This window comes from Corythoichthys intestinalis, chromosome 12 (genome assembly GCF_030265065.1).
Source record: "Corythoichthys intestinalis isolate RoL2023-P3 chromosome 12, ASM3026506v1, whole genome shotgun sequence".
NCBI classification, from domain to species: domain Eukaryota; kingdom Metazoa; phylum Chordata; class Actinopteri; order Syngnathiformes; family Syngnathidae; genus Corythoichthys; species Corythoichthys intestinalis.
In genome coordinates this window covers 11,476,309-11,504,047 of record NC_080406.1, presented here as the reverse complement: position 1 = coordinate 11,504,047, position 27,739 = coordinate 11,476,309, and the positions used below count along the sequence as shown (strand labels likewise).

The 27,739-nt window shown below is 38.8% G+C and overlaps 2 protein-coding genes across 9 annotated transcripts in view; one reads left to right on the top strand and one right to left on the bottom strand.

The window, feature by feature from the left end:
- Positions 1 to 6,239, top strand: part of znf142 (zinc finger protein 142) — a 32,159-nt gene extending 25,920 nt beyond the window's left edge. For 2 of the 5 annotated variants that reach the window (XM_057851979.1, XM_057851978.1), the window contains exons 8-9: positions 1,814 to 1,919; positions 3,884 to 6,235. In XM_057851979.1, the coding sequence (XP_057707962.1) occupies positions 1,814 to 1,919; positions 3,884 to 4,320 (543 nt within the window). In that variant the 3' untranslated portion in view covers positions 4,321 to 6,235. Of the gene's footprint in view, positions 1 to 1,813; positions 1,920 to 3,883 lie in introns of all 5 variants that reach the window. The other 3 variants (XM_057851980.1, XM_057851977.1, XM_057851981.1) reach the window with 3 other exon arrangements.
- plcd4a (phospholipase C, delta 4a) lies at positions 1,200 to 27,739 on the bottom strand. 4 transcript variants are annotated; one of them, XM_057851984.1, is made up of 16 exons: positions 27,486 to 27,739; positions 17,804 to 17,871; positions 17,571 to 17,729; positions 16,295 to 16,523; positions 16,038 to 16,167; positions 15,735 to 15,966; positions 15,069 to 15,270; positions 13,678 to 13,822; positions 13,435 to 13,590; positions 6,510 to 6,671; positions 6,210 to 6,366; positions 6,009 to 6,125; positions 5,741 to 5,919; positions 5,545 to 5,677; positions 5,321 to 5,470; positions 1,201 to 5,224 (listed from the first exon to the last, which is right to left on the bottom strand). In XM_057851984.1, the coding sequence occupies exons 2-16, from the start codon at positions 17,820 to 17,822 to the stop codon at positions 5,133 to 5,135; spliced, it is 2,262 nt and encodes a 753-aa protein (XP_057707967.1). In that variant the 5' UTR covers positions 17,823 to 17,871; positions 27,486 to 27,739; the 3' UTR covers positions 1,201 to 5,132. The 4 variants fall into 4 exon arrangements, with proteins under 4 accessions (XP_057707965.1, XP_057707967.1, XP_057707966.1 ...); XM_057851983.1 differs by having other exon boundaries at positions 17,804 to 17,860; XM_057851985.1 differs by having other exon boundaries at positions 17,804 to 17,857.

Below are 27,739 nucleotides of genomic sequence, written 5' to 3'. Positions count from 1 at the left end.
GGGGACACAACCTAGTTTAGCCTGCTATAAAACATTGGCGGTCTTGTCCAAAACGCAAACTTCCGTTTAAAAGGTGACACTTCAAACATTAAAAGTTGCTGGTTAACAGCATTTGCAAACGAAAAAATGAAAAGAAAAATCGGAGTGACTCCAAAAGCAATGACGATAAGTGCTTTTTTGCGGAGTGTGAAGCTGTTAGCAGTTTAGCGAATGTACTTCCAGTGAACATATCAAAATAAAAGCACGCCACGTTCATATAAATAACAATTTCTGGAGTTAATCCCCTATACTTCAGAATTGATACTATAATATGTACAGTGCCCTCCATAATTATTGGCACCCCTGGTTAAGATGTGTTTTTTAGCTTCTTATAATTTTTTTTTTTTTAAATTAAAATAATATGGGACCTTAATGGAAAAAAAAGAGAAAAATCCAACCTTCACTACAAGTGCATTTATTCAGTGGGGAAAAAATCCCACATAAAGAAATAATTATTTGACATCAAATAATGTGTGTCACAATTATTAGCACCCCTGGTGTTAATACTTTGTCCCACACGGTCCCAATCTTCAACTGGGACCGTGTGCTTTGGTCAGATGAGACCAAGATTGAGCTTTTTGGAACCAAACACTCTAAGTGGGTCTGGCGTGCCACGAAAGATGCGCATGCTGAAAAGCACCTCATACCCACTGTGAAGTATGGGGGTGGGTCCGTGATGCTGTGGGGCTGTTTCACTTCCAAAGGTCCTGGGAACCTTGTTAGGGTGCATGGCATCATGAATGCTTTGAAATACCAGAACATTTTAAATCAAAATCTGTTACCCTCTGCCCGAAAGCTGAAGACGGGTCGTCACTTGGTCTTTCAGCAAGACAATGACCCTAAACATATGGCCAAATCTGCACAGAAATGGTTCACCAGACACAAAATCAAGCTCCTCCCATGGCCATCTCAGTCCCCAGAGCTTGTTTTGTTGGCAAAAGGGGGTTGTACAAAGTATTAACACCAGGGGTGCTAATAATTGTGGCACACATTATTTGATGTCAAATAATTATTTCTTTATGTGGGTTTTTTTCCCCACTGAATAAATGCACTTGTATTGAAGGTTGGATTTTTCTCTTTTTTTCCCCATTAAGGTCCCATATTATTTGAATTAAAAAATTAGAAGCTAAAAAACACATCTTAACCAGGGGTGCCAATAATTATGGAGGGCACTGTAAATAGTATAATACTACAGAATTCAGATTTTACACTAAGATTAGCTTTCAAATGACATCCTTTTTGAAAAATATGATTGGCAATGAATATTATAATTCTTATAATACTATTTTATATAGTAGTATACTATAATAATAATGCTAGATATTTTTTGTAATTGTTTTGAATAATGTTGGAAAGGCAAAGTCAGTGTTCTGAATATGTTTACATTGCATTCTTTTGCATTAGTAAATGCTATCAACATTTGACTTCATTGTTAATGTGTGAATAATTATTGTTATTTACATGTTTATTTATATTTTGATAAAGAATTTAAGGGTTTCTATGAATAAATAAGCGTCAACAAAAATTTCATTGCTAATTTAGTAAAAAGTCGACTAATCGTAAAAATAGTCGGCTGGCTAATCAGGAGAAAATTAGTGTTTTGGGACAGCCCTACCGGAACATATTTCCTCCACACTCTTCCCACCTATTTAACCACTGACCCATTTTCATGCCTGTTAATCAAATTCAATTATTTAAAAAAAAAAACCTGTCCATTTCTACAACTGCACTGCAAATATTCTCAGCTATGTTATCATGTTTTGTCATTTTCAAGCTTCATATGAGGGTTCACCAAGATGAGAAAAAGTACCTTTGTCCTGAATGTGGCTACAAATGCAAGTGGGCCACTCAACTGAAGTACCACATGACCAAGCATACTGGTGAGACCCAAGCGGATAAAGTTCTATCATTTTTAAATAAAAGCACAAATACACAATCTGAGATAACTAAGGGTGTACCGGTACATGTAATAGTATTGAACCGTTTCGGTACGTAGTAGTCGGTTCGGAACGGACGTGTACCGAACGAATTTCTGAGGTAATATAACCCTTACTTTTCGAGGCTGTGAGTCGATCGGGTTACAGTTTCTCTGTGTAGATTATATTTACTCCGTCTTCTCTACTATAATGAGGACCAACACGGTAGGACAGTCCAGAAACGTCAACGGCGCGACAACGTGGCCGCCGCGAGAACGCAGTGAATCGCGGGTGTTTGGAGTCAAATCAGCCAATGCACACCAGTCGCAGTGCGGCCGCGTGTTAGATGCGTCCTAGAAGCGGCTCAACGCGAAGCACGCGAGAAGAACGGCAGAGTTTATTATTTGACGCGAGACGCGGCCCTCCTGCGTCAATACTACTACCGGATCGGGCCGGAAATCACCTGTGTAATAATACGGTGGATCCGGTCGATTTTCAAACTAATATGCAATCGTAACCTACTTTTTGAGTCCATCAGATCTCTTGAGTGGTAGATCAGAGTGGTAGGGAGGGTTTACTGCTGTCCTCTCTGCTATAATAATAACCAACACGGCCCCGTTTTCACTAGAAAACCCTCCTACCACAACAAAACAAGTAGGAACTAATATTCACATAGGAACTAAAGTTATACAACATAAAATATACAATATAAATGAATACTACATCACATTTATAAAATATAAACACGTAATAAAATAAATAATAGCCCATTTAAATAAAATAAAATAAGCTAAAACACCTGTAATTAAATAATAAGAATAATACACACATCCTGCTTACACAATTAAATTTATTAATTTCTGTGTGGCGCTTTAACTTGAGAAAATCCACCAATAAAGCATTTGAAAACTGTTCATAAGAAAAAAAAGTTTGAGGCATTTCATTTGTAAAATACATGTTAAAAGCTTTGTCATTGGGATTGCTTTTCTCTTTAGCACAGGACTTTTTTCTTCTTTCTTTCAGAAAGAAAGCTGACCAATACGTGGGGTCTGAAAGGCAGATTGTTGTTGGATTATCTTTAAATACCCGCTACTTTTTGAGCAGAATTCTAGCTTTGTATAGGCTAATGTTCCTATTAGGGCAGTCAAACGATTACAATTTTTAATCGAGTTAATCACAGCTTAAAAATTAATTAATCGCAATTCAAACCATCTCTAAAATATGCCATATTTTTCTGTAAATTATTGTTGGAATGGAAAGATAAGACACAAGACGGATATATACATTCAACATACTGTACATAAGTACTGTGTTTGTTTATTATAATAAATCAACAAGATGGCATTAACATTAACATTCTGTTAAAGCGATCCATGGGTAGAAAGACTTGTAGTTCTTAAAAGATAAATGTTAGTACAAGTTATAGAAATTTTATATTAAAACCCCTCTTAATGTTTTCGTTTTAATAAAATTTGTAAAATTTTCAATCAAAAAATAAACTAGTAGGTCGCCATTGTTGATGTCAATAATTACACAATTCTCAGGGTCATAAAATCAATCGCACCCAAGCGCCAGCAGAGGGCGACAAAACTCCAAAAACCACAAATAACAATCTGTTTACACAATCTGTTTGAGCGGGGCAAGTGCGTTAATTGCGTCAAATATTTTAGTGCAATTGATTTTAAAAATTAATTACCGCCCGTTAACGCGATAATTTTGACAGCCCTAGTTCCTATTGTTGAAAGCACACAAGTGTGTAATAAACAACTAGCACATTTATATTTTGCATTTTGTTTTCTTACTGTACCGAAAATGAACTGAACTGTGAGCTCAAAACCGAGGTACGTGCTGAACTAAGATTTTTGTGTACCGTTACACCCCTTGAGATAACCAATAAAATCCAATTGCCCCATATCGTTTGGGTGTAGGAGAGAAGCCGTTTACCTGCGACCAGTGTGAATACCGTACTAACCGAGCGGATGCTCTCCGTGCCCACCAGACCACACAGCACTGCGATGTACGCGCCTTCGTCTGTGAGAAATGTGGCAAAGCATTCAAGACCAACTTTATTTTGAAGACCCACCAGCGGCAGCATGGCGACCAGAGTTCGTACGCATGCGGCGTGTGCCACAAGGCCTTTCGCTGGCCTGCTGGCCTCAGGCACCACTTCCTGACCCACACAGAGCAGCTGCCATTTCGCTGTTGCCATTGTTCATATAGAGCAAAGCAGAGGTTTCAGGTGGTCAAACATTTGCAGAGGCACCACCCGGGGACCTCGGTGGAGCAAGGGGTAGAGAGGGACTCGGACATCGGTGGCCTCACCCTGAAGACTGCTATGCAGGGAACACTGAATGATATAGTCTGAGAAGAGACGTGAAAATAATACAGAGGAGCGAAGAAACTGTGAGTTGAAGAATGTTGCTAATGTTACAAATGTTAATATATTATAGATCGCTTCTTTGACATGTCTCACTAGTAATGTAGATTTTATAGTACATTTTTTACTGTTAATAAATAAGCCACACATTGTCTTAAAATTGTATTGACATTTATTTTAGATGCATAGAATAACATTTGCATAATATCCGAATTGTACACAACAAGCCCTGTGTACACTGAGGAAGTGAATAAAACCAACTCATGCAAGCTCGCATGGTAGAGGTTTGAAAGGCAAGATATTAACATGAATGTCAAGGTATGAATCAGAAGGATGCATATCACGTTTTTGTTTCCTTTACCTATAATCAAACAAGGCCAGTACTGATTGTCCGTAAATAATTGTAGTATTGCACAGATTCTCGGCTTCTCGCAACTAGTATAATGTAACAAAATAGAACCATAATCCAGTTTCCAAATGTTCACTAAGATGTCAAATCCTTTCGGCAGTATTTGTGGAAAATGTCTTTCATGTCCCAAAATCATGGGGGGGAGAATAATACACTAGTGTGTACTATACATAAGAAAATAAAATGTATTGAAAAAAGTTAATTATTATCTATTAATCATGACCTGGTAAATGCACTATAGAATTTTAATAGTTAGTAATGGATAATCGTGTTATACAAACAATGTATAATAGATTTTTTTGTTGTTGTTGTTTACTTTCTGATAATTAGACAAGCCCCGGTTTCTAATTTTCCCCACTAAAATCCTATTCAAACAGGAGAGTTAAGTTGTTCATGTAAGTTTAGAGATACTGATATTGACAAAAAGTGATGCAGGAGGGATGGTGGTCCCATCTTTTGAAAGTAGATGAATGTGCCGATATCCTGCAACAAAAAATAAATTTTCTGGTTAATTGTCTCCCTGAGAATTAGTATTTTCTTTTTTTTTTTTGTTTGTTTAAATGAAAAGTATCACTTCACCTGATTGGATGCACGTAAAAGGTATCGTATATTGTCCAATGAAATCATTTCTGGATGTCTTGTCGTAATCTTCCACCACAAAGCGAATCATGGCCAGATCGGGAGTGTGAATGACAAAATTCAAAGTCTGATTCCACACAGGGTTAAATCCTGCAGGAAGAGAGATCACAGTTCTTCTACTATAGCTTCAATGTAATTTAAACCATCCATTCACCTTCTCGTACCATTATTGTTTATGTGACTAGTCTCCTCCTTAGCCTGGTCCTGCTGTACTCCATATACTTCAGCCCTGACCAGGGGGTCTACAATGGAACCCTCTTTCTGGTTCACCTTTGGAAGCTGCTGCCCACTTATCACCTAAATGAAAAACATGTAAGTCCATAAAAGCTCAAATCAGCTAAAGAAAAGTTCTCTGTTGACCTGAATTGATAAACGCAGAGGATTGTAGCCCGGCTGCTCTTCAGGTTTCTCCGGATTAAATGTTGTGCGGTTGTCCCTCATGAAATTCGGTTTCAGCACGTAACCGCAGCGACCATTCTGTCCAAAGAGCCCGTCGTTCAGGTCCATCTCCAGACCTGCCGTCTGGAAGTTTAAAGCCACTTGGGGCAAAGAGTAAAACATGGCTTCAGTCAAAAGTTCACTGTCTGGATTGTAGGAACACATTTGGCATCAAAGCTCTCCTCCTTACCAATTTGGCATCCCACATTCCACAATTCTGTAGGGTTATAGTTTGAGGAGTCAGTCCTGAGGCCACTAGGGTAAATCCTGCTTAGCTGTTTTACATTATGCTGTACAAAGTCTGCTCCTGTAGAAGAATATGACAAGTGTAGTGCATCTATAAAAAATGAATGAACTAAAAATTCATTTGTTGTTCATTCAATACTGTTACCTGCTTCCTTAGCGAGCCTTTTAGCCTTCGACTCTGAAAACGAGGACATCTCGTTACATTTGCTCTGTAAAGGGTTGCCTTTAAAACCACGGAAGTGTACGCTCCTGCAGTAAACCACCAGATCAGATAGCTCCTGGGAGAGTTTGGACTTGGGTTTCTGAGCCCAGAGGGGAAAAAAGTAGGGCAGTGAGCCAACTTTTTAGTCAAAAACAACGAAAAAATCTTCACAACAGCCTAATCTGACAAACGAACTGGATGAAATAATGCAAGTGGAAGCCGATATTTTGGACACAACTTTACCTTATCTTGGCGGTTCAAAGCCTCAGCATGAAGCTCTTTATCTCCAGCTTCACCATTGACCAGATCCTCCTCATCGCTAAAATCGTCTGTGAGTGTTCCGTCCTGGGAGCCCTCTGCACTGCTTATTTTCTTTGCTTTCAATAACACCTTTCGCTTCAGGTCCTTCACAGGTCAATAAGACACTATCATTAGTGCAGGACTTTGAAATGTGTATACATCTGAGCACTCTAGAGGACCACTTGTGTTTTTGCACTTTACGGTCTCCTGCTGATGTTAAAATACATTGATGTTTGCTAAGTGCTAATGGACAGTCGTCTCAAAACAGTCTTATGAGCACTACAACCAATGGAAAATTTTGCTATTTCTCTCTTCTGGTTTGATAAGACCATAGACTTCATAACTATTGACGGCGTGCGGGGCTGATTAATAGGGGGTCTGCATTGTTGGCGTGGTTGTCAAAGCTGACCGAGTGGAATCGCAGACAAAGCTTTTTCCGTTGAAAATTATTTTGAATAAATGCTTAAATCCCCCAATTCTTTATAGATAATCAGTGTTGTCAGTAACTGTAATCTGATTACTTTCTTCAGTAGAGTAATCGCGTTTTTCCAAGACAGTAATCCGATTAAAGTTAGTTTCCCTAGTGCCTGTGCGTTACTATTTTGTTTTTGCCTCATAATGTTTGTAGAATGAAGAATACTCTAGTCATGTACGAAGAGCACGGGGGGGGGGGGGGGGGGTCACGTGTATTACGATGCTGTTTGAGGCTGTCTGCCACGGCGGTCAACAACATACTGTAGCATTCTGACGATGCAGCTAGGCTAACAGTGAAAGGCAGGATATATGCCGCAAATGGATGCATTTGCTCACTGGAAATACAGCCATTACTACACATTTCTGTCCAGTAAAGATGACAAAAATATCTCCGTGCGTTGCAAACTTTACGCTGGCTGAAAAAGACTGTCGGCCGCTAAAAACTCTCCACCCAATTCAACAAGGAAGCACTTGGAATTACAGGACAACGCGACAAAACTCGAAAAAGCCGGGAGGTAACAAGACAGCCAGCACTTCTACAGTTTGTAACCAGCGTTTATGCCTATTTTATTGTCAGCGTTTGTCACTATAGGCGGAGTTTTACTTTTGTGGGTCTGGGGGCAAAGCATGTTGATGACTGAAACAAAAGTCAAAGTTTGGATACACTCAGGGCCGGCCCAGGCCATTTGGGAGCCCTGAGCAAAAAAATGCAAAGGGGCCCTTATTTTTGGCCCACCATTTCGTCACAGTGTACTGTGAAACCCATACATGCAATCCAACCCATACGTCCATATTTTGTGTATTAATCAGATTTTGTTGCACTGCATACTTCAAACTTCTCACCCCAAATGATTGTCAGTACTTACAGTAGATAGCGCCAAACCTTTTTTTAAAAGAGGAAAGAAAGAAGTTAAGGGAGAACTTTTATTTTTTTAAGCTTGTAATCAAGTATCAAAACGCACAAAAGTCAAATAAAGCAAACTGCAGTAAACAAAATAGAATATAAATTAAACCATTGCAAATTGGGGGGCCCCTAGTGGTCAGGGGCCCTAAGCAGCTGCATAGTCTGCGTAAAGGCTGGGCCAGCCCTGGACACACCTAAACATTTTTTACGTTTTATATATTTTCCCTACTATTGTAAATCCTCTCTGAATACATCAAAACTATGAACGAAGATGTGGAATGGCAAAAAAGTGAAAAAACTGAAAACAGGTTTTATATTCTACATTGTTCAAAGTGTCCACCTTTGAGGTGTCACCAAACGTTTGGCCAATACTGTATATATACATATATATAAAACTGTTCAAGCTCAGTTGTTGTTGGTTGCGTTTGAAAGCTTAGGTTTACAGAAATTCTAAATACCCATCTTGCCTCCACAGGTGTAGTTTTGGCTTAGCAAAGCAAAAGCTAGTGTCTTAGGTGCTAGTCACATGATCTGCTCGAAAAATGATTTTGACCCATTATGAAATACGTTGTAGGATTCTTGTTCATTTCGATACTTTTTGTTGTTTGTTTTATTGCTTTACAACTTTTATAGACAATATTTTAACAGCTAGGTCTTTATTTTAAAGGGGAAGTTCAGAATTTTTGACATTAGGCTTTATCTTGGAGTTAGCGGGGGTTTATTTAGTTGTTGGAGTTGATTTGAACAAATTCCGTGCAGTTTGTCAGTTATTTGTTAGTTTCAGGGCTCCGGGGTGGCTAAGCTAGCGCGAGTCAATGGTGGTTGAAATCAACTCCATCGACTAATTAAACCCCCGCTAACTCAAAGATTAAGCCTTATGTGATAAATTCAATTACATGCGATGACAATTTTTGTTATTTTTATGTTGAGGCAGCAAAAGGAGAAAAATTGGTAAAAAGTAACTGATAAGTTACTTTTAAAGTAACTTAGTTATTTTGATGATAATCGGTAAAGTAACTAGATTACTTTTTTGAGGTGTAATCAGTAATTAAATTACTTTTTTAAGTAATCTGTGACAACACTGTAGATAATCACGTAAAACAGTCTCAATTCTTTGTTAAAAGAGCAAAAAAAAACTGGTAGTTAGCATTTATTTTATGTAAATATGTTGAAGAATGATGCTAGTCTGTTAGTCAATGTGGCGGCCGCCATTTGTAAACAGAGCTTTTCCTGGGTAAAAATTCTTGTCAATAAATGCTTAAATTCCTGAATTCTTTATAGATATGAATGTAAAACAGTCACAATTCTTTGTTAAAAGAGCAAAAAACCGGGCAGTTACGCATTTATTTTACGTAACAATGTCGAAGTACAACGGTAGTCTGTTGGTAGATGCGGCATGCGGCAGCCTCCATTTGTAAACGGAGCTTTTTCTGTTGAAAATTCTTGAGAAGGAAATGCTTAAATCCCCAAATTCTTTATAGATATGAACGTAAAACAGTCTCGATTATTTGTTAACCCTTAAACACCTAAGCCTATTTTGGCTGAATTTGCGTGCATTTGATGTTGCCTTTATATTTCAAAGGAAAAAATGTTTACAATGGCCAAGTTGGGTCCCTTTTTTCAGGACACCTTGAACTTCATGTCTCAACGGTTGTTTTCTACACTGACCAATTATAATCCACATTTTGGACCCAAAAAGACCAAAAAAATCCCAAAATCTTTTTTCAAAATTTGTAATGTTGATGTCTCATTGACAACCAAACATGCTCGACCAACTGTTTTGAAGCTTGATAATATTTATTCAACTTGTTAGGATAAACATTCAATAGAAAAAAATAAGATTGAATAGTTTTATGTTTGACAATCCAACACAAACAGCAAGTATGGTCATAGGTGTTTTTGGCCTTTATACATACTGTGGTCAAAACAGGTTATATACTGTGCAAAATAGTGAGAGAAAAAATTATATCATCTAACACAGGGGTCCCCAAACTACGGCCCGCGGGCCGGACACGGCCCGCAGCCACATTTGGTCCGGCCCCCTGAACAAAACAAAAAAAAAAATTGTTAAAAAAAAAAAAAAAATTTTTTTTTTTTTTTTTTTTCAATAGAGTTATTTATGTCCTGGCTTTTTTCTGTGAAGAACTGAGCAATGGTTATTTGGTTATTATCTATTTAATTAATACAGTATTATTATATTATATTATATTACATGATATTATATTATATTATATTATATTCAGGGGTGCACATAAGTGGTCCGCACATGCGTACTGGACGTAGACAAACGCGCTGGCCCTCAACGGCTTCCATACGCTTTTGCGTACCGATGGCTGACCACTCTATTTGCGGCGGACACGAGAAAATAACTTCTCAAAATGTCGATGAGGCAGGCCACACTGAGTAATTACTTCCGTGTTCCCCCACCCCCGTCAAAAGACAGACAGACGACAGAGACGTCACCGGAGCTACCGAAAAAAAGGACTTTTGCTGAAAAGTGGCTACAGGAGGTACCATGGCTAGAAGCGAATGATGCTCGCACGGAAATGCGGTACAAAATGTGCCGTGAGAATCCCAATGTCGCCGATTAGAGCAACGCATTTTATGTAGGGTCAAAGAATTTCAGCCATCCAAACTTTGAAAAGCACGAAAAAAACAGAGAGCATGTGGCAATTAAGCAAACTATCGATGTCAAACAGGACCCCACTCGCCCTATGGACATGTGGCGGCGGAATAAAGGTAATGAACAGCGACATGCACTGACAAACGTGTTTTTGCTCGCATTTTACAAAGCTAAACATACACGTTCAATGAGGTCTTATGAGGAGGACATCCCACTTTTAAAAAGGCTTGGAGTTAATGTGGGAGCCGCATAATGCCCTTTATTTTGAATTGGTGCTTTTATGTTTATTTCTTTACATTTCACTTCAAAGTAATGGCAATTTTGTTGTGCCAGTTGATGTTAATCAAGCATTAACTGTTAATATAATTAATCAAAGTTAATTGGCTCTAAGTAAAGCTTGTCATAAATTTATCGCATCAGGTGGGTCGGCTCTCAAGCTCAATGAGGACCAAGTCACATCTCCAGGTCCTCCTCTGAGAACCTGGGCAAAAAAATTATGTGCACCCCTGATTATATGATATGATATGATATGATATGATATTATATTAAGGGCTGTCAAAGTTATCGCGTTAACGGGCGGTAATTAATTTTTTTTCATTAATCACGTTAAAATATTTGACGCAATTAACGCATATGCCCCGCTCAAACAGATTAAAATGACAGCAGTGTCATGTCCACTTGTTACTTGTGTTTTTTGTCTCCCTCTGCTGGCGCTTGGGTGCGACTGATTTTATGCACCATGAGCATTGTGTAATTCTTGACATCAACAATGGTGAGCTACTAGTTAATTTTTTTGATTGAAAATTTTACCAATTTTATTAAAACGAAAACATTAAGAGGGGTTTTAACATAAAATTTCTATAATTTGTACTAAAATCTATCTTTTAAGAACTACAAGTCTTTCTATCCAGGGATTGCTTTGACAGAATATTAATGTTAATGCCATCTTGTTGATTTATTGTTATAATAAACAAATACAGTACTTATGTACAGTATGTTGAATGTATATATCCGTCTTGTGTCTTATCTTTCCATTCCAACAATAATTTACAGAAAAATAAGGCATATTTTAGAGATGTTTGAATTGCGATTAATTACGATTAATTTTTAAGCTGTGATTAACTCGCTTAAAAATTGTAATCGTTTGACAGCCCTAATTATATTATATTATATTATACTATATTATATTATATCATTTTTATTTTATTTACTTTGGTTTTGTGAAGAATCCAGAAAGGGTTATTTGATTGTGGCTTTCTGAAAAACAATACATTTTTACATTTAGGCACTCCTGCAATCGTCACACTTTTTCTGTTACAAACTGACCCCGGCCCCTCATCAGAGAAGAGAAGGGTTATGTGGCCCTCACAGGAAAAAGTTTGGGGACCCCTGATCTAACACAAAAAGGGTTTGGAGGATATCTCTTTGTGAAGTTAGGTGTTGTACCCATCACCTTATCAAAATTATATACTTCACGTACATGCAATCAAGCTTCTCGAACACACATCTACATAAAAATGGAAAAGATTATAGTGAAGAAAAAAAATATATAAAATCTAAAAAAAGTATTCAGTTCAATTAAAATTTTTCAGGGATGTGACCCAGTAAAGTTTTTTTTTTTTTTTTGCGCACTCAATAAAGCTGCTTCTTCAGGTCACGGAGCTGCGCCGACTCATCCCAAGAAAACAACGACAAATTCGGCTCATCTTCTTCCTTGAGTTAATGAAATAATGCATTAGCTTGCGCGAAATGTAGTTTTAGATTCATTCTGCACGTTTCAAAGTCGCTCGCTCAAACCAACCGGCCGTTGCTTGCTTCGCATGCCTCCCTTTCAATAGTTGGCGCCTCGCTCGGAAATTTATTAAAAATGATCACATTTGGTTCGTCCTTCTTGACATCACAACGGCTCTTGGAATATGTAGTCTTTTGTGCTGCTTTCGGTTTTGAAAAAGGACAAGAAATGATGGAAATATGGAGATGGATACATGGTCCATGCAGCGTTTTAACGCATATTTATGAGTGCAATAAAACTATAAAACTCAAATGACATTATCTCCTGTTTTTCTTGGCCGATTGACTTCAAATAAAAACTGGTGTGGACATCAACTTCCGCACTTTCAAACGAGACCAACCAGCGGCACGTGGGTGACGTAATTACAGCGTGACGAAGCTTCAAAGACGATATGCATAAACGCGTCGCTGCCGACACATTCGGTGTTAAAGGGTTAAAAGCGCAAAACTGGCAGTTACGCATTTATTTTACCTAAATATGTCAAAGTACAAGGCTAGTCTGTTAGTCAATGCGGCAGCCGCCATTTGTAAACGGAGCTTTTGCTGTTGAAAATACTTGTGAATAAATGCTTAAATCCCCAAATTCTTTATAGATATGAACATAAAACAGACTCGATTCTTTGTTAAAAGAGCAAAAAGCCAGGCAGCTACGCATCTATGTTATGTAAATATGTCGAAGAATGACGCAAATGCTGTAGCGGTTCCGGTTCTCCCATAGATTTTTTTTTTTTCACAACGTTTCAAAATGCATGCATAGTACGAAAAATATAATAATTGCCTGAATCCTCGAACAAATCACTCTTAAGACAATCTTTTCCTGTTTGTATGCAATACAGCTTTCGTACTTTTTAAATCCGGTGTGTTAAAATCCTGCATGTTTTTACTCGGCGACCGACTAGAATAACTGAAGCAAACTTCAGGGCGGCCCCCTCCTTAAAGGCGTTGCACGGTGAAGGTCGATTCTGACCCGTCAATAGTCATGAAGTCTATGATAAGACATTCGTAGGGACTTTTTTTTTTTTTTTTTCAGACACTTTGCACTGATTGACAACAATAATGACTGCGATTGTACTCACCATTGGTGAAGGGAGGCACTGAGTGGTGGTGTGTCCATCCAAAATGTTCTTGAGCAGTGTGTCACCCAAGATCTTGCTCAAATGTCGAGCCATAACCGTCTGCTGTTCCACACTGCAGTGATTTTCGAGGGATAAGATGACTGGGAAGTCGGACGTCTAATAAGAAAAAATAAAACTGCACTTCAAATACAGTTGTCTATTTTTTTGCCCCGACGGGTTGTATATGTGGTTAGTCCTTCCCACCGTGAATGCGTATTCCTTCAGTGTTGCAATAATGTCCTTGAAGAGGATCTTGGAGGTAAAAGTGTGGCCATGGTACACCACTGGCTCCCCATCGCTGCCATCCCAGCAGTCCACCTCCACGCAGCGACAGCCTCTCTTCAGAGCCCTGTGTTATTATATACATGAGAAGTTGTAGTTTGTATTGCTATTGAAACTCAAAATTGGGTGGATGTTCTGTTATTACTGTCCGCAAGAAAAAGTCCAAAGGACCCGTACATGAATGGATAGAAGTAGAGATGTCCCGATCGATCGCCATCCCGATCAATCGGGTCCGATCACGTCATTTTCAAAGTATCGGAATCGGCAAAAAAATATCGGCCATGCCTTTTTTTAGTATATTTATATTTTTTGATTAAATCGTTTTCTAAGTGTATTTAACGTTACAGACATAATATGTTACACTCATCCAGAGTCTTATGTTTAGGCTTAAGGTAGGGTTATCAAATTTATCCCGATATCAGCGTTAATTAATTTTTTTTAAATGTATCATGTTAAATATTTAACGCAATTAATGCATGCGTTGCACGACCCACTCACGCATTGTCGCGCTCAATCTGTAATGGCGCCGTTTTATTCATTTAGAGAGATAAAAGGCAGCGTAAAATGAGTAGAGTGAAATTTGGCAGCCTTTGGAGCCTTTTTTTAATTGGCTAAAGCTTTACAATCCTTCTCCCTACGATTAGAAATATCATGGGAAGCAATGTGGGGCAGCAAGGTGGCAATTGATCTTTTTCTTAACACCTTATGTTATTACCCAACACAGAGAAGATATATCAATTGGTAGCACTACGCACAGTCATGGTTCCACTTCCCATCATGCATTTGGGTTGAATGGCTGCAGTATCATTTACTGAAAGCTCAACAAATACACTAGATGACAATATTTAGTCACAATATACAAAGTCACAAGTCTTTCTATCCATGGATCCCTCACACAGAAAGAATGTTAATAATGTAAATGCCATCTTGAGGATTTATTGTCATAATAAACAAATACAGTTCTTATGTAGTGTATGTTGAATGTATATATTCGTCCCAGTTTTATTCATTTTTTTCTTAATGCATTGCCAAAATGTATATGATCGGGAAAAATTATTGGGAATGATTGGAATTGAATTGGGAGCAACAAAAAAAAACAATCGAATCGGGAAATATCGGGATCGGCAGATACTCAAACTAAAACAATGGGGAGCAAAAAAACATGATCGGAACAACCCTAGATAGAAGACAAGAACGGGATTCTATGAAGCAGATTATAGAATAAGGTCAACTATGGTGAGAAACTTGTGGGTCAAGGTACTATTTCATGTCTTGGGTGAATCATTGTGTGTGGTATGACCAGCAGGCCTCACTGGATGTAGGCCTCCAGGCTGCTCTGGCCTCGCAGCTGATCCTCCATCAGGTAGGTGTTGTGCGAGGAGGAGATGTAGTAGTGGCTAAGCGGCTGGCTCATGTCCTGGTAGAGACCAAGCTTGTCTGGCTTGAAAATGGAGCCCTCTGGCGAGCACAGGTACATCTGGAACCCATCTAATGACATGGTACCGTGCTTCTTGGCTGCACAAAGTGAGATCAGAATTCAGAAATTAACCATATCCAAAGAAGTAGTGCCAGGACACATCTTGGATGGCCAGGTATTTGGGCAAATTCAACTTCGACAAAGTCCTATTAGAGACATGTCTGTGGATATTCTTAGTCATCCAGATCATTTCATCATCGTTCATAACTTGACTGTTCTGGTTTTCTTAGAGGATGATTCGCCTCTCATTCGAGCAAGAAATGATAGAAATAAGCCACCATAGTGAACACATAATTTAAGTCTTCAGAATGCTACATCTGACAAACTCCAAACCATCTCACCGATAAAATTTTCTTGAGTTGTATGGCGTTTCACAGAGTGAGCCCCTCAACTTTGAAACCTCCATTTTATTTACATTTAATAGGAATTCCCTAGAATCTCGAATCAGAAATCTTCTTAAGAGACGTCTTTCTTTCTTGGCGCTTAAAGGTGCATTGCTGACCTGTTCCCGATGGGTCGTAACGCTCCATTAGTTCCTTGGCATGTCGGGCGCTGCTTTCTCCTTCCTGCTGTTCTACATTCAGGAAGTTCTCCAGCTCTTCCAGCATTAAAGTCTCTCCATCTCCAGAGTAGTCCTGGAACACTCTCCACACTTCATCCCTCTGGGTCAGCATCTTGTAGAAGAGGACAAACTGCTGGAGTTCCAGAGAACCACTCTGTGATTGGTCAGCCATCTTGAAACCAAACAGAAGAGGTTACTTTTGTTAACATGTTTGAGGACCAACAAATAATTTCTAAATTGTACCGTGAAGAGATAGAATGCGTGTTCCTCATTCATTTCCACATTCATCATCTTCAACAGCTTCCGCACTTCTTTGAAGTTCATCTTTCCGTCTTTGTTTTTGTCGGCCTTGTGGAACCAATCTTGGATCCACCTTGGAGGTAGCTCAGGGAAACTTGTATTAGCTGGCTGACAATCTGTCTTGTGTTTACCTTGCCTCTCGCGCAAAGTCAAACTGGCTATAGAAAATGGGACTGTATATGGCAAAATATTAAGGATACTGATCCAGTCTCTGCTTCTCGTCCATGGTTTGAGCCTTGTGAATGAGCTTGCGCAATCCTCTGATCCAGGCTCGAGCCTCCTCTGGGGACTCGGCTACAAGGTCCAGGTTGCCCTGGCGACCGTGAAACACCAAGGTGAAACAGAGGTCTGCCGAGAACTCATCTGTGATGCTCTGCAAGACCTCCGAATGGTGGCCCTCGCGGACGGCCTCCACCTCACTCACTGAGACTGAAAAGAGATCACAGAGTAGGGAGTAGTCATTGGCTGTTAGAAAACTGGCTCATTTGAGTAAATCTTTGAGTATGTCCATCAAATAACAAATGCTCGCATTCCCCTAAAATGCCTGCTTTAAACGGATTTCCTGCTTGATTTAGGGCATGAGCCCTTTAGAATTTTTCAAGTGTCTTCTCATGACATCTCCACCAAAATTTGTGTTGATCTGCATAACTGGTGATGTGGTGCTACTGACTGTGTTTGAGTCATCATGTTTGAGATGCCCGAAATACATAAAGTTTTACAGGCTGAAGGTATGTCAAGGCAACACTCAAGGTAGTTCTTGTTCTTCTTGTGGACTTTGAAGTCCTACTCGTCCGTCATTTTTATGAAATGATCAACTTGAAAATTGGTAGCTATGAAGCATGGGCCAGTATATATCGATCCTCAAGAGCCTTACCTTCGATTGTTTTTTTGTATGTGAGTGCTGTTTTTTTAATTGTTGACTTATTGGTGCCTGTGTTGCCTGTAAGTTATTAGTTAGATTATAGAGGGCATGTGTATACAGCACATAGACTTGTTGGTGCCTTTGTTGCCTGTAGATTACGAGTTAGCCACTAGGGGGCATGCAGAGAGATATTGGTGCCTGTTTTGTAGGGGTGTGAACCTCTTGTTTCCTCACGATAACGATCTCACGATACGGCGAGACAACGATTATCGATACATTGGTCAGGAGGGTGGCAGCAAATTAACCCCTCCCACTTAAAACGGCCCCTCCCACTTATATAGCCGTCAGTGGCAGGTAATATTCGGCCATTTCAGATCATTATCTGTTGATTTTCAGTAACCTCCTGTTGATTTTGAGGCATTTTATGGCTCACTTCCTGTTCTGTAACCCAAAATCAACAGGAAGTGACCTGAGAATGAATAGGCAGTGACTCAAACTGTCACACCTGTATGTACTGTGTTGCCTGTGGGTTATGAGTTAGGCACTAGATGAGATTTGAGCATGGTGCATCCCTAATGAATAGTTAGTATTTCGGAGCGTCGTTGAGAACTTACAAGTGGAGTGGCCTTTTCCCACCCATCCGGACTTGTACCATATCCTCAGACCGTCCTCCAGGAGTCGGAAATGCCTTTGCTTCTTCCATGTACGGGACTTGACCTTCCTCAAAGTGGACCCTGCCATCATTACACTGACGTCAGGGTCATCTTGAAGACCTGGGGAACCATACAGTGTCATAACTTGTGGTATCCTAAAATTGGAGCGATATTGATCATGCATATGTACTCACGTGAACCTTGAGTCTCCATTGTGTTAGGCCACACTCATGCCAATGGAAAAGTTGCTGCTAAAAAGAAACTGATGTTAGAGGATGTATTTCAGTTGTTTGAAGATATTGAAGCAATTCAGTGACTTAATGAACATGTGAAAGTTCTTATAAATATATGTGTAATGTATAACTGTACAATTTTTTATTTTTTTTCATATACTGTATGATACTTAACAATAAGCAGGGGTGAAAGTGGCAATAACATTTTGCCGGAACTCCCTGGCATGAAGGTGGCCACAGAGCCATATTTTTTTTGTTTGTTTGTTTTTCGGTCAAACTTCCTAAAACCACCGAAATGCAAAGAAAACTGCTTTTAGCAGAGATATATCGTATTGGCGTGAATATAAGACGGTGTTTTTTTGCATTGAAATAAGACTGAAAAAGAGGGGGTCGTCTTATATTCGTGGTCTAGACATTATACCCGTTCACGACGCTAGATGGCGCCAGATATCATTGAAGTGATGTTCTGTCATGACAGATCTCAGCTACTCTCAAATTTAACCAGTTTGCATTATTTTATTGCAATGTTTTTCCTTATTCAGATTTGTTTCAAGAATAGTTACAGTTAGACTTAACTTTAATGGTTAATGCAGTTATTGCAATTTTGTTATTTTATCACAATAGATTGGCTTCTGGTTTTTGAAATGTAAATAAACCATTCATTTACGAATGTGATTGCGTTTTAGTTTACATATTTAAATGTTCAGATATTAAGATTTGAATGAGGCAAAATAACATGCTTTTTCTCTCAAATATAGTGTTATAATCATTTATGTTGGATGTACTGTAATTATTTTCTGTATAAAAATTAATTTGGTGTTCAAAAAGTCTTTTTTCAAACTTGAGTCTTAAAAAAGAGGGGTTCGTCTTATAATCAAGGCCGTCTTATATTCGGGCCAATATGGTAATCCACAGGAAAAAAAAGGTTTTACACTTGCATTAGGCTATTGCATTACACTTACTAATAAGGTATAACACGAGAAACTGATTGTCATTCAAAATTGTATTTTTTTCAATAGTATGCAAAATAAGTAAACAAAAACGGCAATAACCGCAACCTCCATCTCCTAATATTCAGTCATATATAAATACAAAACCTAAATTTTAGCTACTTTAGAACATAACTTAAGAACATAGGATGTACATTAAAGTTGAAGACAGTGTAAATGTTGAGTTACATTAAATCATATATCATTATAACCATTATAATCAAAAAAGCATACATTAACAAAAAATAAGTACAAATGACTTCAAGAAACACAAGTAGTTTTTCCAGTTTTGATTGATTTTAGTGACGCCGGTGGACAAAAACGGTACGGTCTTGCCTTTAGGAAGACTGCGTTTCCCATGAGGACCAGCGCACACCCGCAAAAAGTCGTAAAATCATCAATCAATAAAAAAATCAATCTCCCGGTTGCCTGCAGATTGAATGAACATTTCTGTTTCCAGCGGCTGTGTGAAGGATGAAAAATAATAAGGTAATGATTCCAGTTCTGGCTAAACAACAGCATATTAAGACTGTTAGCAACCGTGTTCGGTAGGGGGGAGGGATTCATGCCAGCGAGTGAAAGCCGGGCCAGTGTTTATTCTGTATATCCTGGTAGCCTTCCTTTTTTTCCCTCCTCGGACAAAACTTTTTGTCTGTTTTGTTGCTCTGCCATCTTTACTGAATTCGCACCGACTTCCATCTTTATAATGAATGGGGAAAAGGGGAAGTGACTTATGCCATAAGGCAGTCAGCACATTTGTAGTTTTTTTTTTTGTTCCTGCCACCCTCCTCAAAGTTAGTGTCGGTGAAAGTGATACAGACCCCCCTCAAGATATAAAAGAGCTGTTATCTAACTAGTTATCAGTTGACATATTGTCACAAATGTTATGAAAATATTTTAAAAAGGTTGAAAAGTTGCCTATTGTTGCTTTAAATTAGGCATGTAAAAATAATTTATTATTGTATATTATTAGAAAAATATTTACATTTCAAAATAACGAAACATCGTTTTTTTTTAATTATAAGGAAGTAAAAAATTAGCCAACAGAAATGAACATAACTCCAAATGTGCACAGCAACATGGACGGTGTTCGGAAACTCCCCATCACAGCAAGTAAAATAATATAAGCTATTTGTTTGCTTGTTACGTCTCTGGTTTGTCCAATCCGTGCTGATCACATGACAGTCTGTCAGCCAATTGAACGGACTGCCAGGGAGTCCAGGGTGGTTTGCTGACGCGACTCATCAGATAGAGTGAAGACAAAGCCGGTGGACAAAACTCAGTGGAATAAATAAATAATAAATTTAAGTGGAAACTGATTAAGCTGCACAAACACTTTAGACATTTTTGTAAATCTGATGTTACTAGATTGGTTCCTGTCTGGAGATGCGCGTGTGGCAGCCAGGCAGGTTTTTTAACATGTGGTTTTGCCAGTTGCCGTCATATTTTCGGGATCAAAACACGGTTCCGGCCCCGAATCTTTGTTCCGGCCCACTTTCACCCCTGACCAGTGCTTAATTTGTAAATCATAAGGTGCCAGAACGCAAAGTACATATGGAAGCGCAGGGATGACGAGACGGGCACAGGCCCCGGAACATAAGCAGAAAATGGCGCTAAAAACAACACACAAATGCCCACTTGCCATGCTGTGGGACTTACAAGCCTCAATTTCGGATAATATCCATGGTATAAATGTTATGACAACAATTTACAATTTTTTACTCTGCACAGCACAGGCAATTGCCCACATAGCCACAGGTGGGACTTAAAGTAACATACAGTCTAACTTGTAAAACATTAAAAGAAATCAGAGATTACAATAAATAACACAAACCCATTCTTTTGCGAGTTTCATTCCCCCTGTCTTCTCTGGCCCCAAAGTTCCCACCGCCTTAAAAATTGTGCAGCCCAAACCCGAATTTCCCATAAGGGTACTGGGCTGTTGCTCCGCTGTTGGTGGCCCACCTGGCGAACCGCTGGCGCTGTAGCTGTCCCCCACTCCGGGTGGCGCTGGACCTGACCAGCTGCTGCCACGGTAGCAGCCTCCTGCCCCGGCTTGACTGGCTGTCCGTGAACCTGGCTAGCTGCTGCGGCGCTAGCTCCTGCTGCACCCGGTTAGCATGATCACTGCAGATGCCCTAATCGCCGGTTGTTGCTTTCCTGACTCATTTTGAACCATCTTCCTTTTTTTAAAAAAAAACCCAAAAATGACCGTAAATGCAACTGTCTTTTTGGCATGTTGAAATACCGTTTGATCCTGGCTGCTTTCTCTCCAGAAGCTGCAAATTTCAAAAGTTTTTTTTAGGGCTGTCAAATGATTAAAATTTTTAATCGAGTTAATCACAGCTTAAAAAATTAATTAATCGTAATTAATTGCAGTTCAAACCATCTCTAAAATATGCCATATTTTTCTGTAAATTATTGTTGGAACGGAAAGATAAGACACAAGATGGATTTATATATTCAATATACTGTACATAAGTACTGTATTTGTTTATTATAACAATAAATCCACAAATGGCATTATTAACATTTTTCTGTTAAAGTGATCCACGGATAGAAAGACTTGTAGTTCTTAAAAGATAAATGTTATAGTTACATGTTATTGTAATTTTATATTAAAACTAGGGCTGTCAAACGATTAAAATTTTGAATCGAGTTAATTACAGCTTAAAAATTAATTAATCGCAATTAATCACAATTCAAACCATCTATAAAATATGCCATATTTTTCTGTAAATTATTGTTGGAATGGAAAGATAAGACACAAGACGGATATATACATTCAACATACGGTACGTAAGGACTGTATTTGTTTATTATAACAATAAATCAACAAGATGGCATTAACATTAATAACATTCTGTTAAAGCGATCCATGGATAGAGGGACTTGTAGTTCTTAAAAGAAAATGTTAGAACGAATTATAGAAATTTTTATATTAAAACCCCCCTTAATGTTTTTGTTTTAATAAAATTTGTAAAATTTTCAATCCAAAAATAAACTAGTAGCCCGCCATTGTTGATGTCAAAAATTACTTACACAATACTCGTGGGTGCTGAAGCCTATAAAATCAGTCGCACCCAAGCGCCAGCAGAGGGCGGCAAAACTCCATAAAACACAACAAGTGAGCGTTTCACTGTACTGTCATTTAAATCTGTCTGAGCGGGGCATCTGCGTTAATTGCGTCAAATATTTTAACGTGATTAATTTAAAAAATTAATTAACGCCCGTTAACGCGATCATTTTGACAGCCCTAGTTTTTTATGTCAGGGGCGTGATTTGTTGGTCCAGATTTTCAGTGCATCGAAAATCTCCGACTCTTTCAAATGATGTAAATTTTTATCAACAACATGCAATTCTTGGCATTTGTTCTGTAAACTAATTTATGCATATTATTTTATTTTATACTGTAATTTCCGTAACTATGCACGGTCCCTTTAAGAGATGCTGAGAGTGGAGAGCTGTGAGGTAGTAGGAAGTGAGGGGGGGACTGGCGAGAAGAAAAGGTTAGCGGTCGAATGTGGCGGCAGTCGGCTGTTATTTTGTTTATTGTTTTCTTATTGTTGCCACAGTAAAGTGGAGAAAGCCACCAATGACTCCTCTCCTTCTTTCCCCCCATTCGGGGCTATTACAATACATTTTTAAAAAACGTTTTCATATTATTATTATCTTCTATACACGAGAGGTGCCGGATCTGCCCAAATAAGTCCCGGAACACAGGGAGGCCAAAATCAAGAGGTGCCGGATCTTGATCCGGCACAAATTAACCCCTGCCCCTGACAATAAGGAAACATTAACATATAAATCCATAACCTATTTTTTCGCCTGACAATAACAAAACAAGAGGCTTTCATAACACGGACCCCTACACGGTGCTTATCAAATCAAGTAAACATCACTTATCCTGAGTTTACTCTCCCCAAGATATCATATCCTCTCAACTTGTGTCCTGAAAAAACACAGATTTGGCTTTGCTTTCAAAAGCACAAAGCACTCACACACCATTTTACTGTCCTGGTATGATTGCTGATAACAACAATAGTGACCACATACCTCATAAATTAACCTACATTTTAAAAATGTGTCCAAATTGTTCCACAGTCTAACAAGTTTTAAGGGTTAAGGTTATTGCTGGTCAATTATTCACTTTCCGTTAAGATGATTTTGTCATATTAGTTCATGCTGATGTCCCCCTCCCCCCTCCTATGAGCTGTAAACAAAGCCACCACTCGTGTTCACTTTTATTTTTAGGGCCTTTGGAGTGAAGCATATTTCGGATCGCAGCTCTCCCGAAGTGAGATGAGTCACCGCTAAGCCGAGGCCCTCGGGGAAGTTCACTGACCACACGCGCAAAGAGATGTCTGGCCAGATGGAATTAGGGAATTAACGACTCGGCCGTGAACAGAAACGTCTTGTGTCGTCTTGTTTGCTGTGACATTTTTGCTTTTATTTGGAACCCGCAGTGACCCATTTAAAAACAAAAAAGGATCAAGCTGCTGAATGGATTAGGTCTGTTGTGGGTCTTATTTTCATGTTGCGTTGTTCCTGAAAAATAGAGTTGGCCCTATAATTACAGTGATCCCTCGTTTTTCGCAGTTAATGGAAACCAGAACACGTCGCGATAAGTGAAAAACCGCAAAGTCGTGCTCCCCTCCCCCCCAAAAAATGTTTGGTGTGTGTGTTCAATGTGTTTATTCAGATTTAGCATTGGAAAAAGATGCATATAAAACATATTTTTTCACTTTTTTCCCCAAAGTATAATTAAAAAAAAAACAATATATGTTGCTGTCCCACCGAATTATTTTCAAACAAAAATAAAGTAGAAAGATGCTTGTCTTTATTCAATGCTTCATTGAGTGAGTCCACTCAAATCCGCTCAAGCTGCTCACTAACACACAATGAGTTGCCACAGCAACTGTTAAGAAGTTAAACAATGACTGTGCATGCAGCGCTTTGAAGTTTCGACTTCCAAGCATCTCTGGCAGGATCAACCCTTAACGTAGAGATGTCCCGATCGGTCCGATCACGTCATTTTCAAAGTATCGGAATCGGCAAAAAAATATCGGCCAAACCTTTTTTTAAATATATATATTTTTTTTTATTAAATTGTTTTCTAATTGTATTTAACGTTACAGACATAATATGTTACACTCATCCGGAGTCTTTAGTCTAGGCTTAAGGTAGGGTTATCAAATTTATCCCGATAACGGCGGTACTTAATTTTTTAGAAAATGTATCACGTTAAAATATTTAACGCAATTAATGCATGCGCTGCACGACCCACTCACGCATTGTCGCGCTCAATCTGTAATGACGCCGTTTGAACTATATAGAGAGATATAAGGCAGTGTTAAATGAGTAGAGTGAATTTTGGCGGCCTTTGGAGCCTTTTTTAATTGGCTAAAGCCTTACCATCCCTCTCCCTACGATAAGAAGTATCGTGGGGAGCAATGTGGGGAAGCAAGGTAGCAATTGATCTTTTTCTTAACACCCTATATTATTTCCCAACGCAGAGAAGATATATCAATTGGTAGCACTACGCACAGTCATGGTTGCACTTCCCATCATGCATTTGGGCATGGCTAAAGTGTCATTTACTGAAAGCTCAACAAATACACTAGATGGCAATATTTAGTCACAATATACAAAGTCACAAGTCTTTCTATCCGTGGATCCCTCTCACAGAAAGAATGTTAATAATGTAAATGCCATCTTGAGGATTTATTGTCATAATAAACAAATACAGTACTTATGTACTGTATGTTGAATGTATATATTCGTCCGAGTTTTATTCCTTTTTTGCTTAATGCATTGCCAAAATGTATATGATCGGGAAAAATTATCGGGAATGATTGGAATTGAATCGGGAGCAAAAAAAAGCAATCGGATCGGGAAATATCGGGATCGGCAGATACTCAAACTAAAACGATCGGGATCGGATCGGGAGCAAAAAAACATGATCGGAACAACCCTACCTGGAACCAATTACTTTTCTCATCTTTGCAACACCATTACTGAGGATATAAAGGCGTGCGTTACTATGCGTTACTACGTTGGTTGAATTATGTGAGAAAAGTGAGAGACCCGGACTCACCGAGAAAGCAGAGCAGGAGTGGGGAGTAGGAAAGGGAGTTGTGACGCCATTGCAAACGCCAATAATACCCGACTGCAGCTGATAGCCTAAAAACTACGCCCACATGATGCTGCGGAAGATATCAAATGTATATAGAACTAGATGCGAAATGACAGACACGGTGGCGTTAGCACATGTATAAAGAAAGAGATGCGAAATCATAGACTTTCCGGCGTTAGAAAACCGCAGCCATCTTAAAGCAGTAGACTTCTCAGGAAGGCTCTGTTGTAGAGAACCTTCCTAGCCAACCTAAGTAACTTTTGATCTAAAATACTCCTAAATTGTCAAAATCTTGAAACTATCTTTAAATGATGAAACAGTTTTAAACTTGTCAAAAGTAGACAGAGGTGAACTAATGAAATAATGGGAGCAATTTTAACAACTTTAACAGTTGATTCACAACATTAAATGACATACAAAGATAGCAAAGGTTACTATCTAGTTATCGCAATATCTGCGATAACCCTATGTCTAGATAAGTTTAGGGTAAAGAATTGGGCTAGGGTCCAAGTGTCCCAAAAACCCTTTGAACTTTTTTTGAATTTTTTTTTTTTTTTTTTTTTTTTTTTTTTGAATGTTAAAAAAACAAACAAACAAAAAAAAACATGAAAAGTAACACAAGTTACTTTGACCAAGTTACTAATTACTCCTACATTCAGGTAACTGAGTTACTAACTCAATTACTTTTTGGGAGAAGTAATTTGTAACTGTACTTAATTACTTTTTTAAAGTAAGATTAACAGCACCGCACACAAGGAGTTGCCACAGCAACTGTTTAACAAGTTTAACGATGATTGACGCATGTGGCGCTTTAAAGTTCCGACTTCTAAGCATCTCTGGTAAGATCAAACCTTAACGTCTGTCAATTATCGTTAAACTTTAACACGCAACTCCAGTGCACTGGCTGACCAAGAAAAGTGGCAGGAGCGAGAGTGAGATACTACGTGATTGGATTGGGACAGCTCTATAAAATACTGCATTTATTTATATCTTTAAAAAAAAAAATCCGTGATAGACTGAGGGAGCGAATTTTGAAGCGCGACTGAGTCATTTTGATATTAGGCTAATATAGCTACATACAGTTTGTGTTGACTTCATTTTCAGGCTAATAAAAGTGTGGCTCTTTCCATGTTTTGGGTTGCCGACCCCTGGCCTAAATTGATGAAGCATGCCGAAAGAAAATATTAACAGCCATCGCATTGCTCATTTTAAAAATGAACTGCCCGCATTGAAGCTTGATTGGAGAGAGAGATGATATATAAAATATGAATTCGTAATTGAGGTAATAATGAGCTTTAATGGTAAGCAGGCATGTACTGGTATGAGATTCTGACGGTATGATAACCTTAAGCAAATATATTACGGTATCGCAATTACAGCACGAAAATGTGTTACTTTGAGATATCTGGGTTAAAAAAAATCCATTGAACAGGATTTTTATTTTTCAAAACATATTAGCAAATTGGAAGATATGTATAATGTTAAGTTAAATAAATTGAAAAAAATAACTGAAATATTGTAAATAGAATTAAAATAAATGCAGTCCTTTAAGTGAGTATAAATCCTCAGCCACAGCTCAACATTATTACCTTATTTTCCATAAATCGTGTGTATGACTCGTATCATGTTTACATTATACACTCTCTCAACACAGACAGTTGCCATCTAGAGAAAAACTCGTTTTAACACCGCAAGACACACTAAACACGCTGGAGTTAACTCTCGTAGCTGGTGGGAAACGTTCATGACAGTGTTTACTAACCTTTAATTTTGTAAAAATGCGAAACCATATTGGAAGTATTGCCTCCTCGGCAGCCACCCTCCGCAAACATGTTTTACATGTCGGTTAGCCCTCCTTCTCTAAGCCGTGGCCCTCTGTAAGTTTTCTGTAGCCAAAGTATTCCCATACCAGCGATTTTGTTTTCTTCGATAGGAGGAAAGAGTTCAGTAGTTTCGCCTCCTCCAGCCATCGTGTAGCACAGCTGACTCACTGACACTGAGCAACAACCGGTGGGGGAGGGTTGAGCCTTGCAGCTGCAAGCAAGGGATTTCTCCCAAAATTTTTGGGGCATCAAAAAATCTCTAATAACGTAGGGACAGTATGACAGAAAATTTTTGCAGTTTTGAAACCGGTAATCGGCACATGTCTAATGGTAAGTTTGTTGTCATTTACTTTTCCTTTTCTGACACATTTGGACAATCGAACACTAGTCAAACTGATCTGAAGATCCCCAGTCGTACAGTATCTAATTAAAAAAAAGCCAGTTGCAATCAGGCATTGAGTCAAATTAACATGAACAGGAGAGATTTTTGCCTTTGCCTCATACAAGTGAACGGGGAAATTCTGCACGCTTCCGGAGTCATTGCTGCAAACTGTAAATTAGAACCAGACACTATAAATATGTGACATCATCTTCGCCGCAAACCTCCCCCACCCCCACTATATATAAATATAAATCCATCTACACACAAAAATACATATATTTCTAATTTTCTAAGAATGAATTGTTTGATTTACCAAAAGTCCAGCTCTCCCAGGAGATGCGTCAGATGTCCAGTCGCGGTCAATTTACAGCGACTCCCCCACTAATAGCCTCACGTCCTGGGAGGCGGGGGATGGGGTTGATGCATTGTGGGCAGACCAAGAGATTGTCCAGGCAGTCTGGAATGACACGTCCTTGGATGCCTTGATTCCAGACGCTCACGGGGTCCGTGGTGCGTTTCAGCACTGGGAGTGTCCGTGCAGAAATCTGTCTCAGACGCAGACTGACT

Coding starts and splice junctions, on each gene's coding strand:
- plcd4a (XM_057851982.1), bottom strand. CDS start 17,751: ATGACACTGTATGGTTCCCCAGGTCTTCAAGATGACCCTGACGTCAGT. Junction 16,524..17,570: donor GGGAAAAGGCCACTCCACTT/GTAAGTTCTCAA, acceptor ATCTCTTTTCAG/TCTCAGTGAGTGAGGTGGAG. Junction 16,168..16,294: donor GAGAAGCAGAGACTGGATCA/GTATCCTTAATA, acceptor GCTACCTCCAAG/GTGGATCCAAGATTGGTTCC.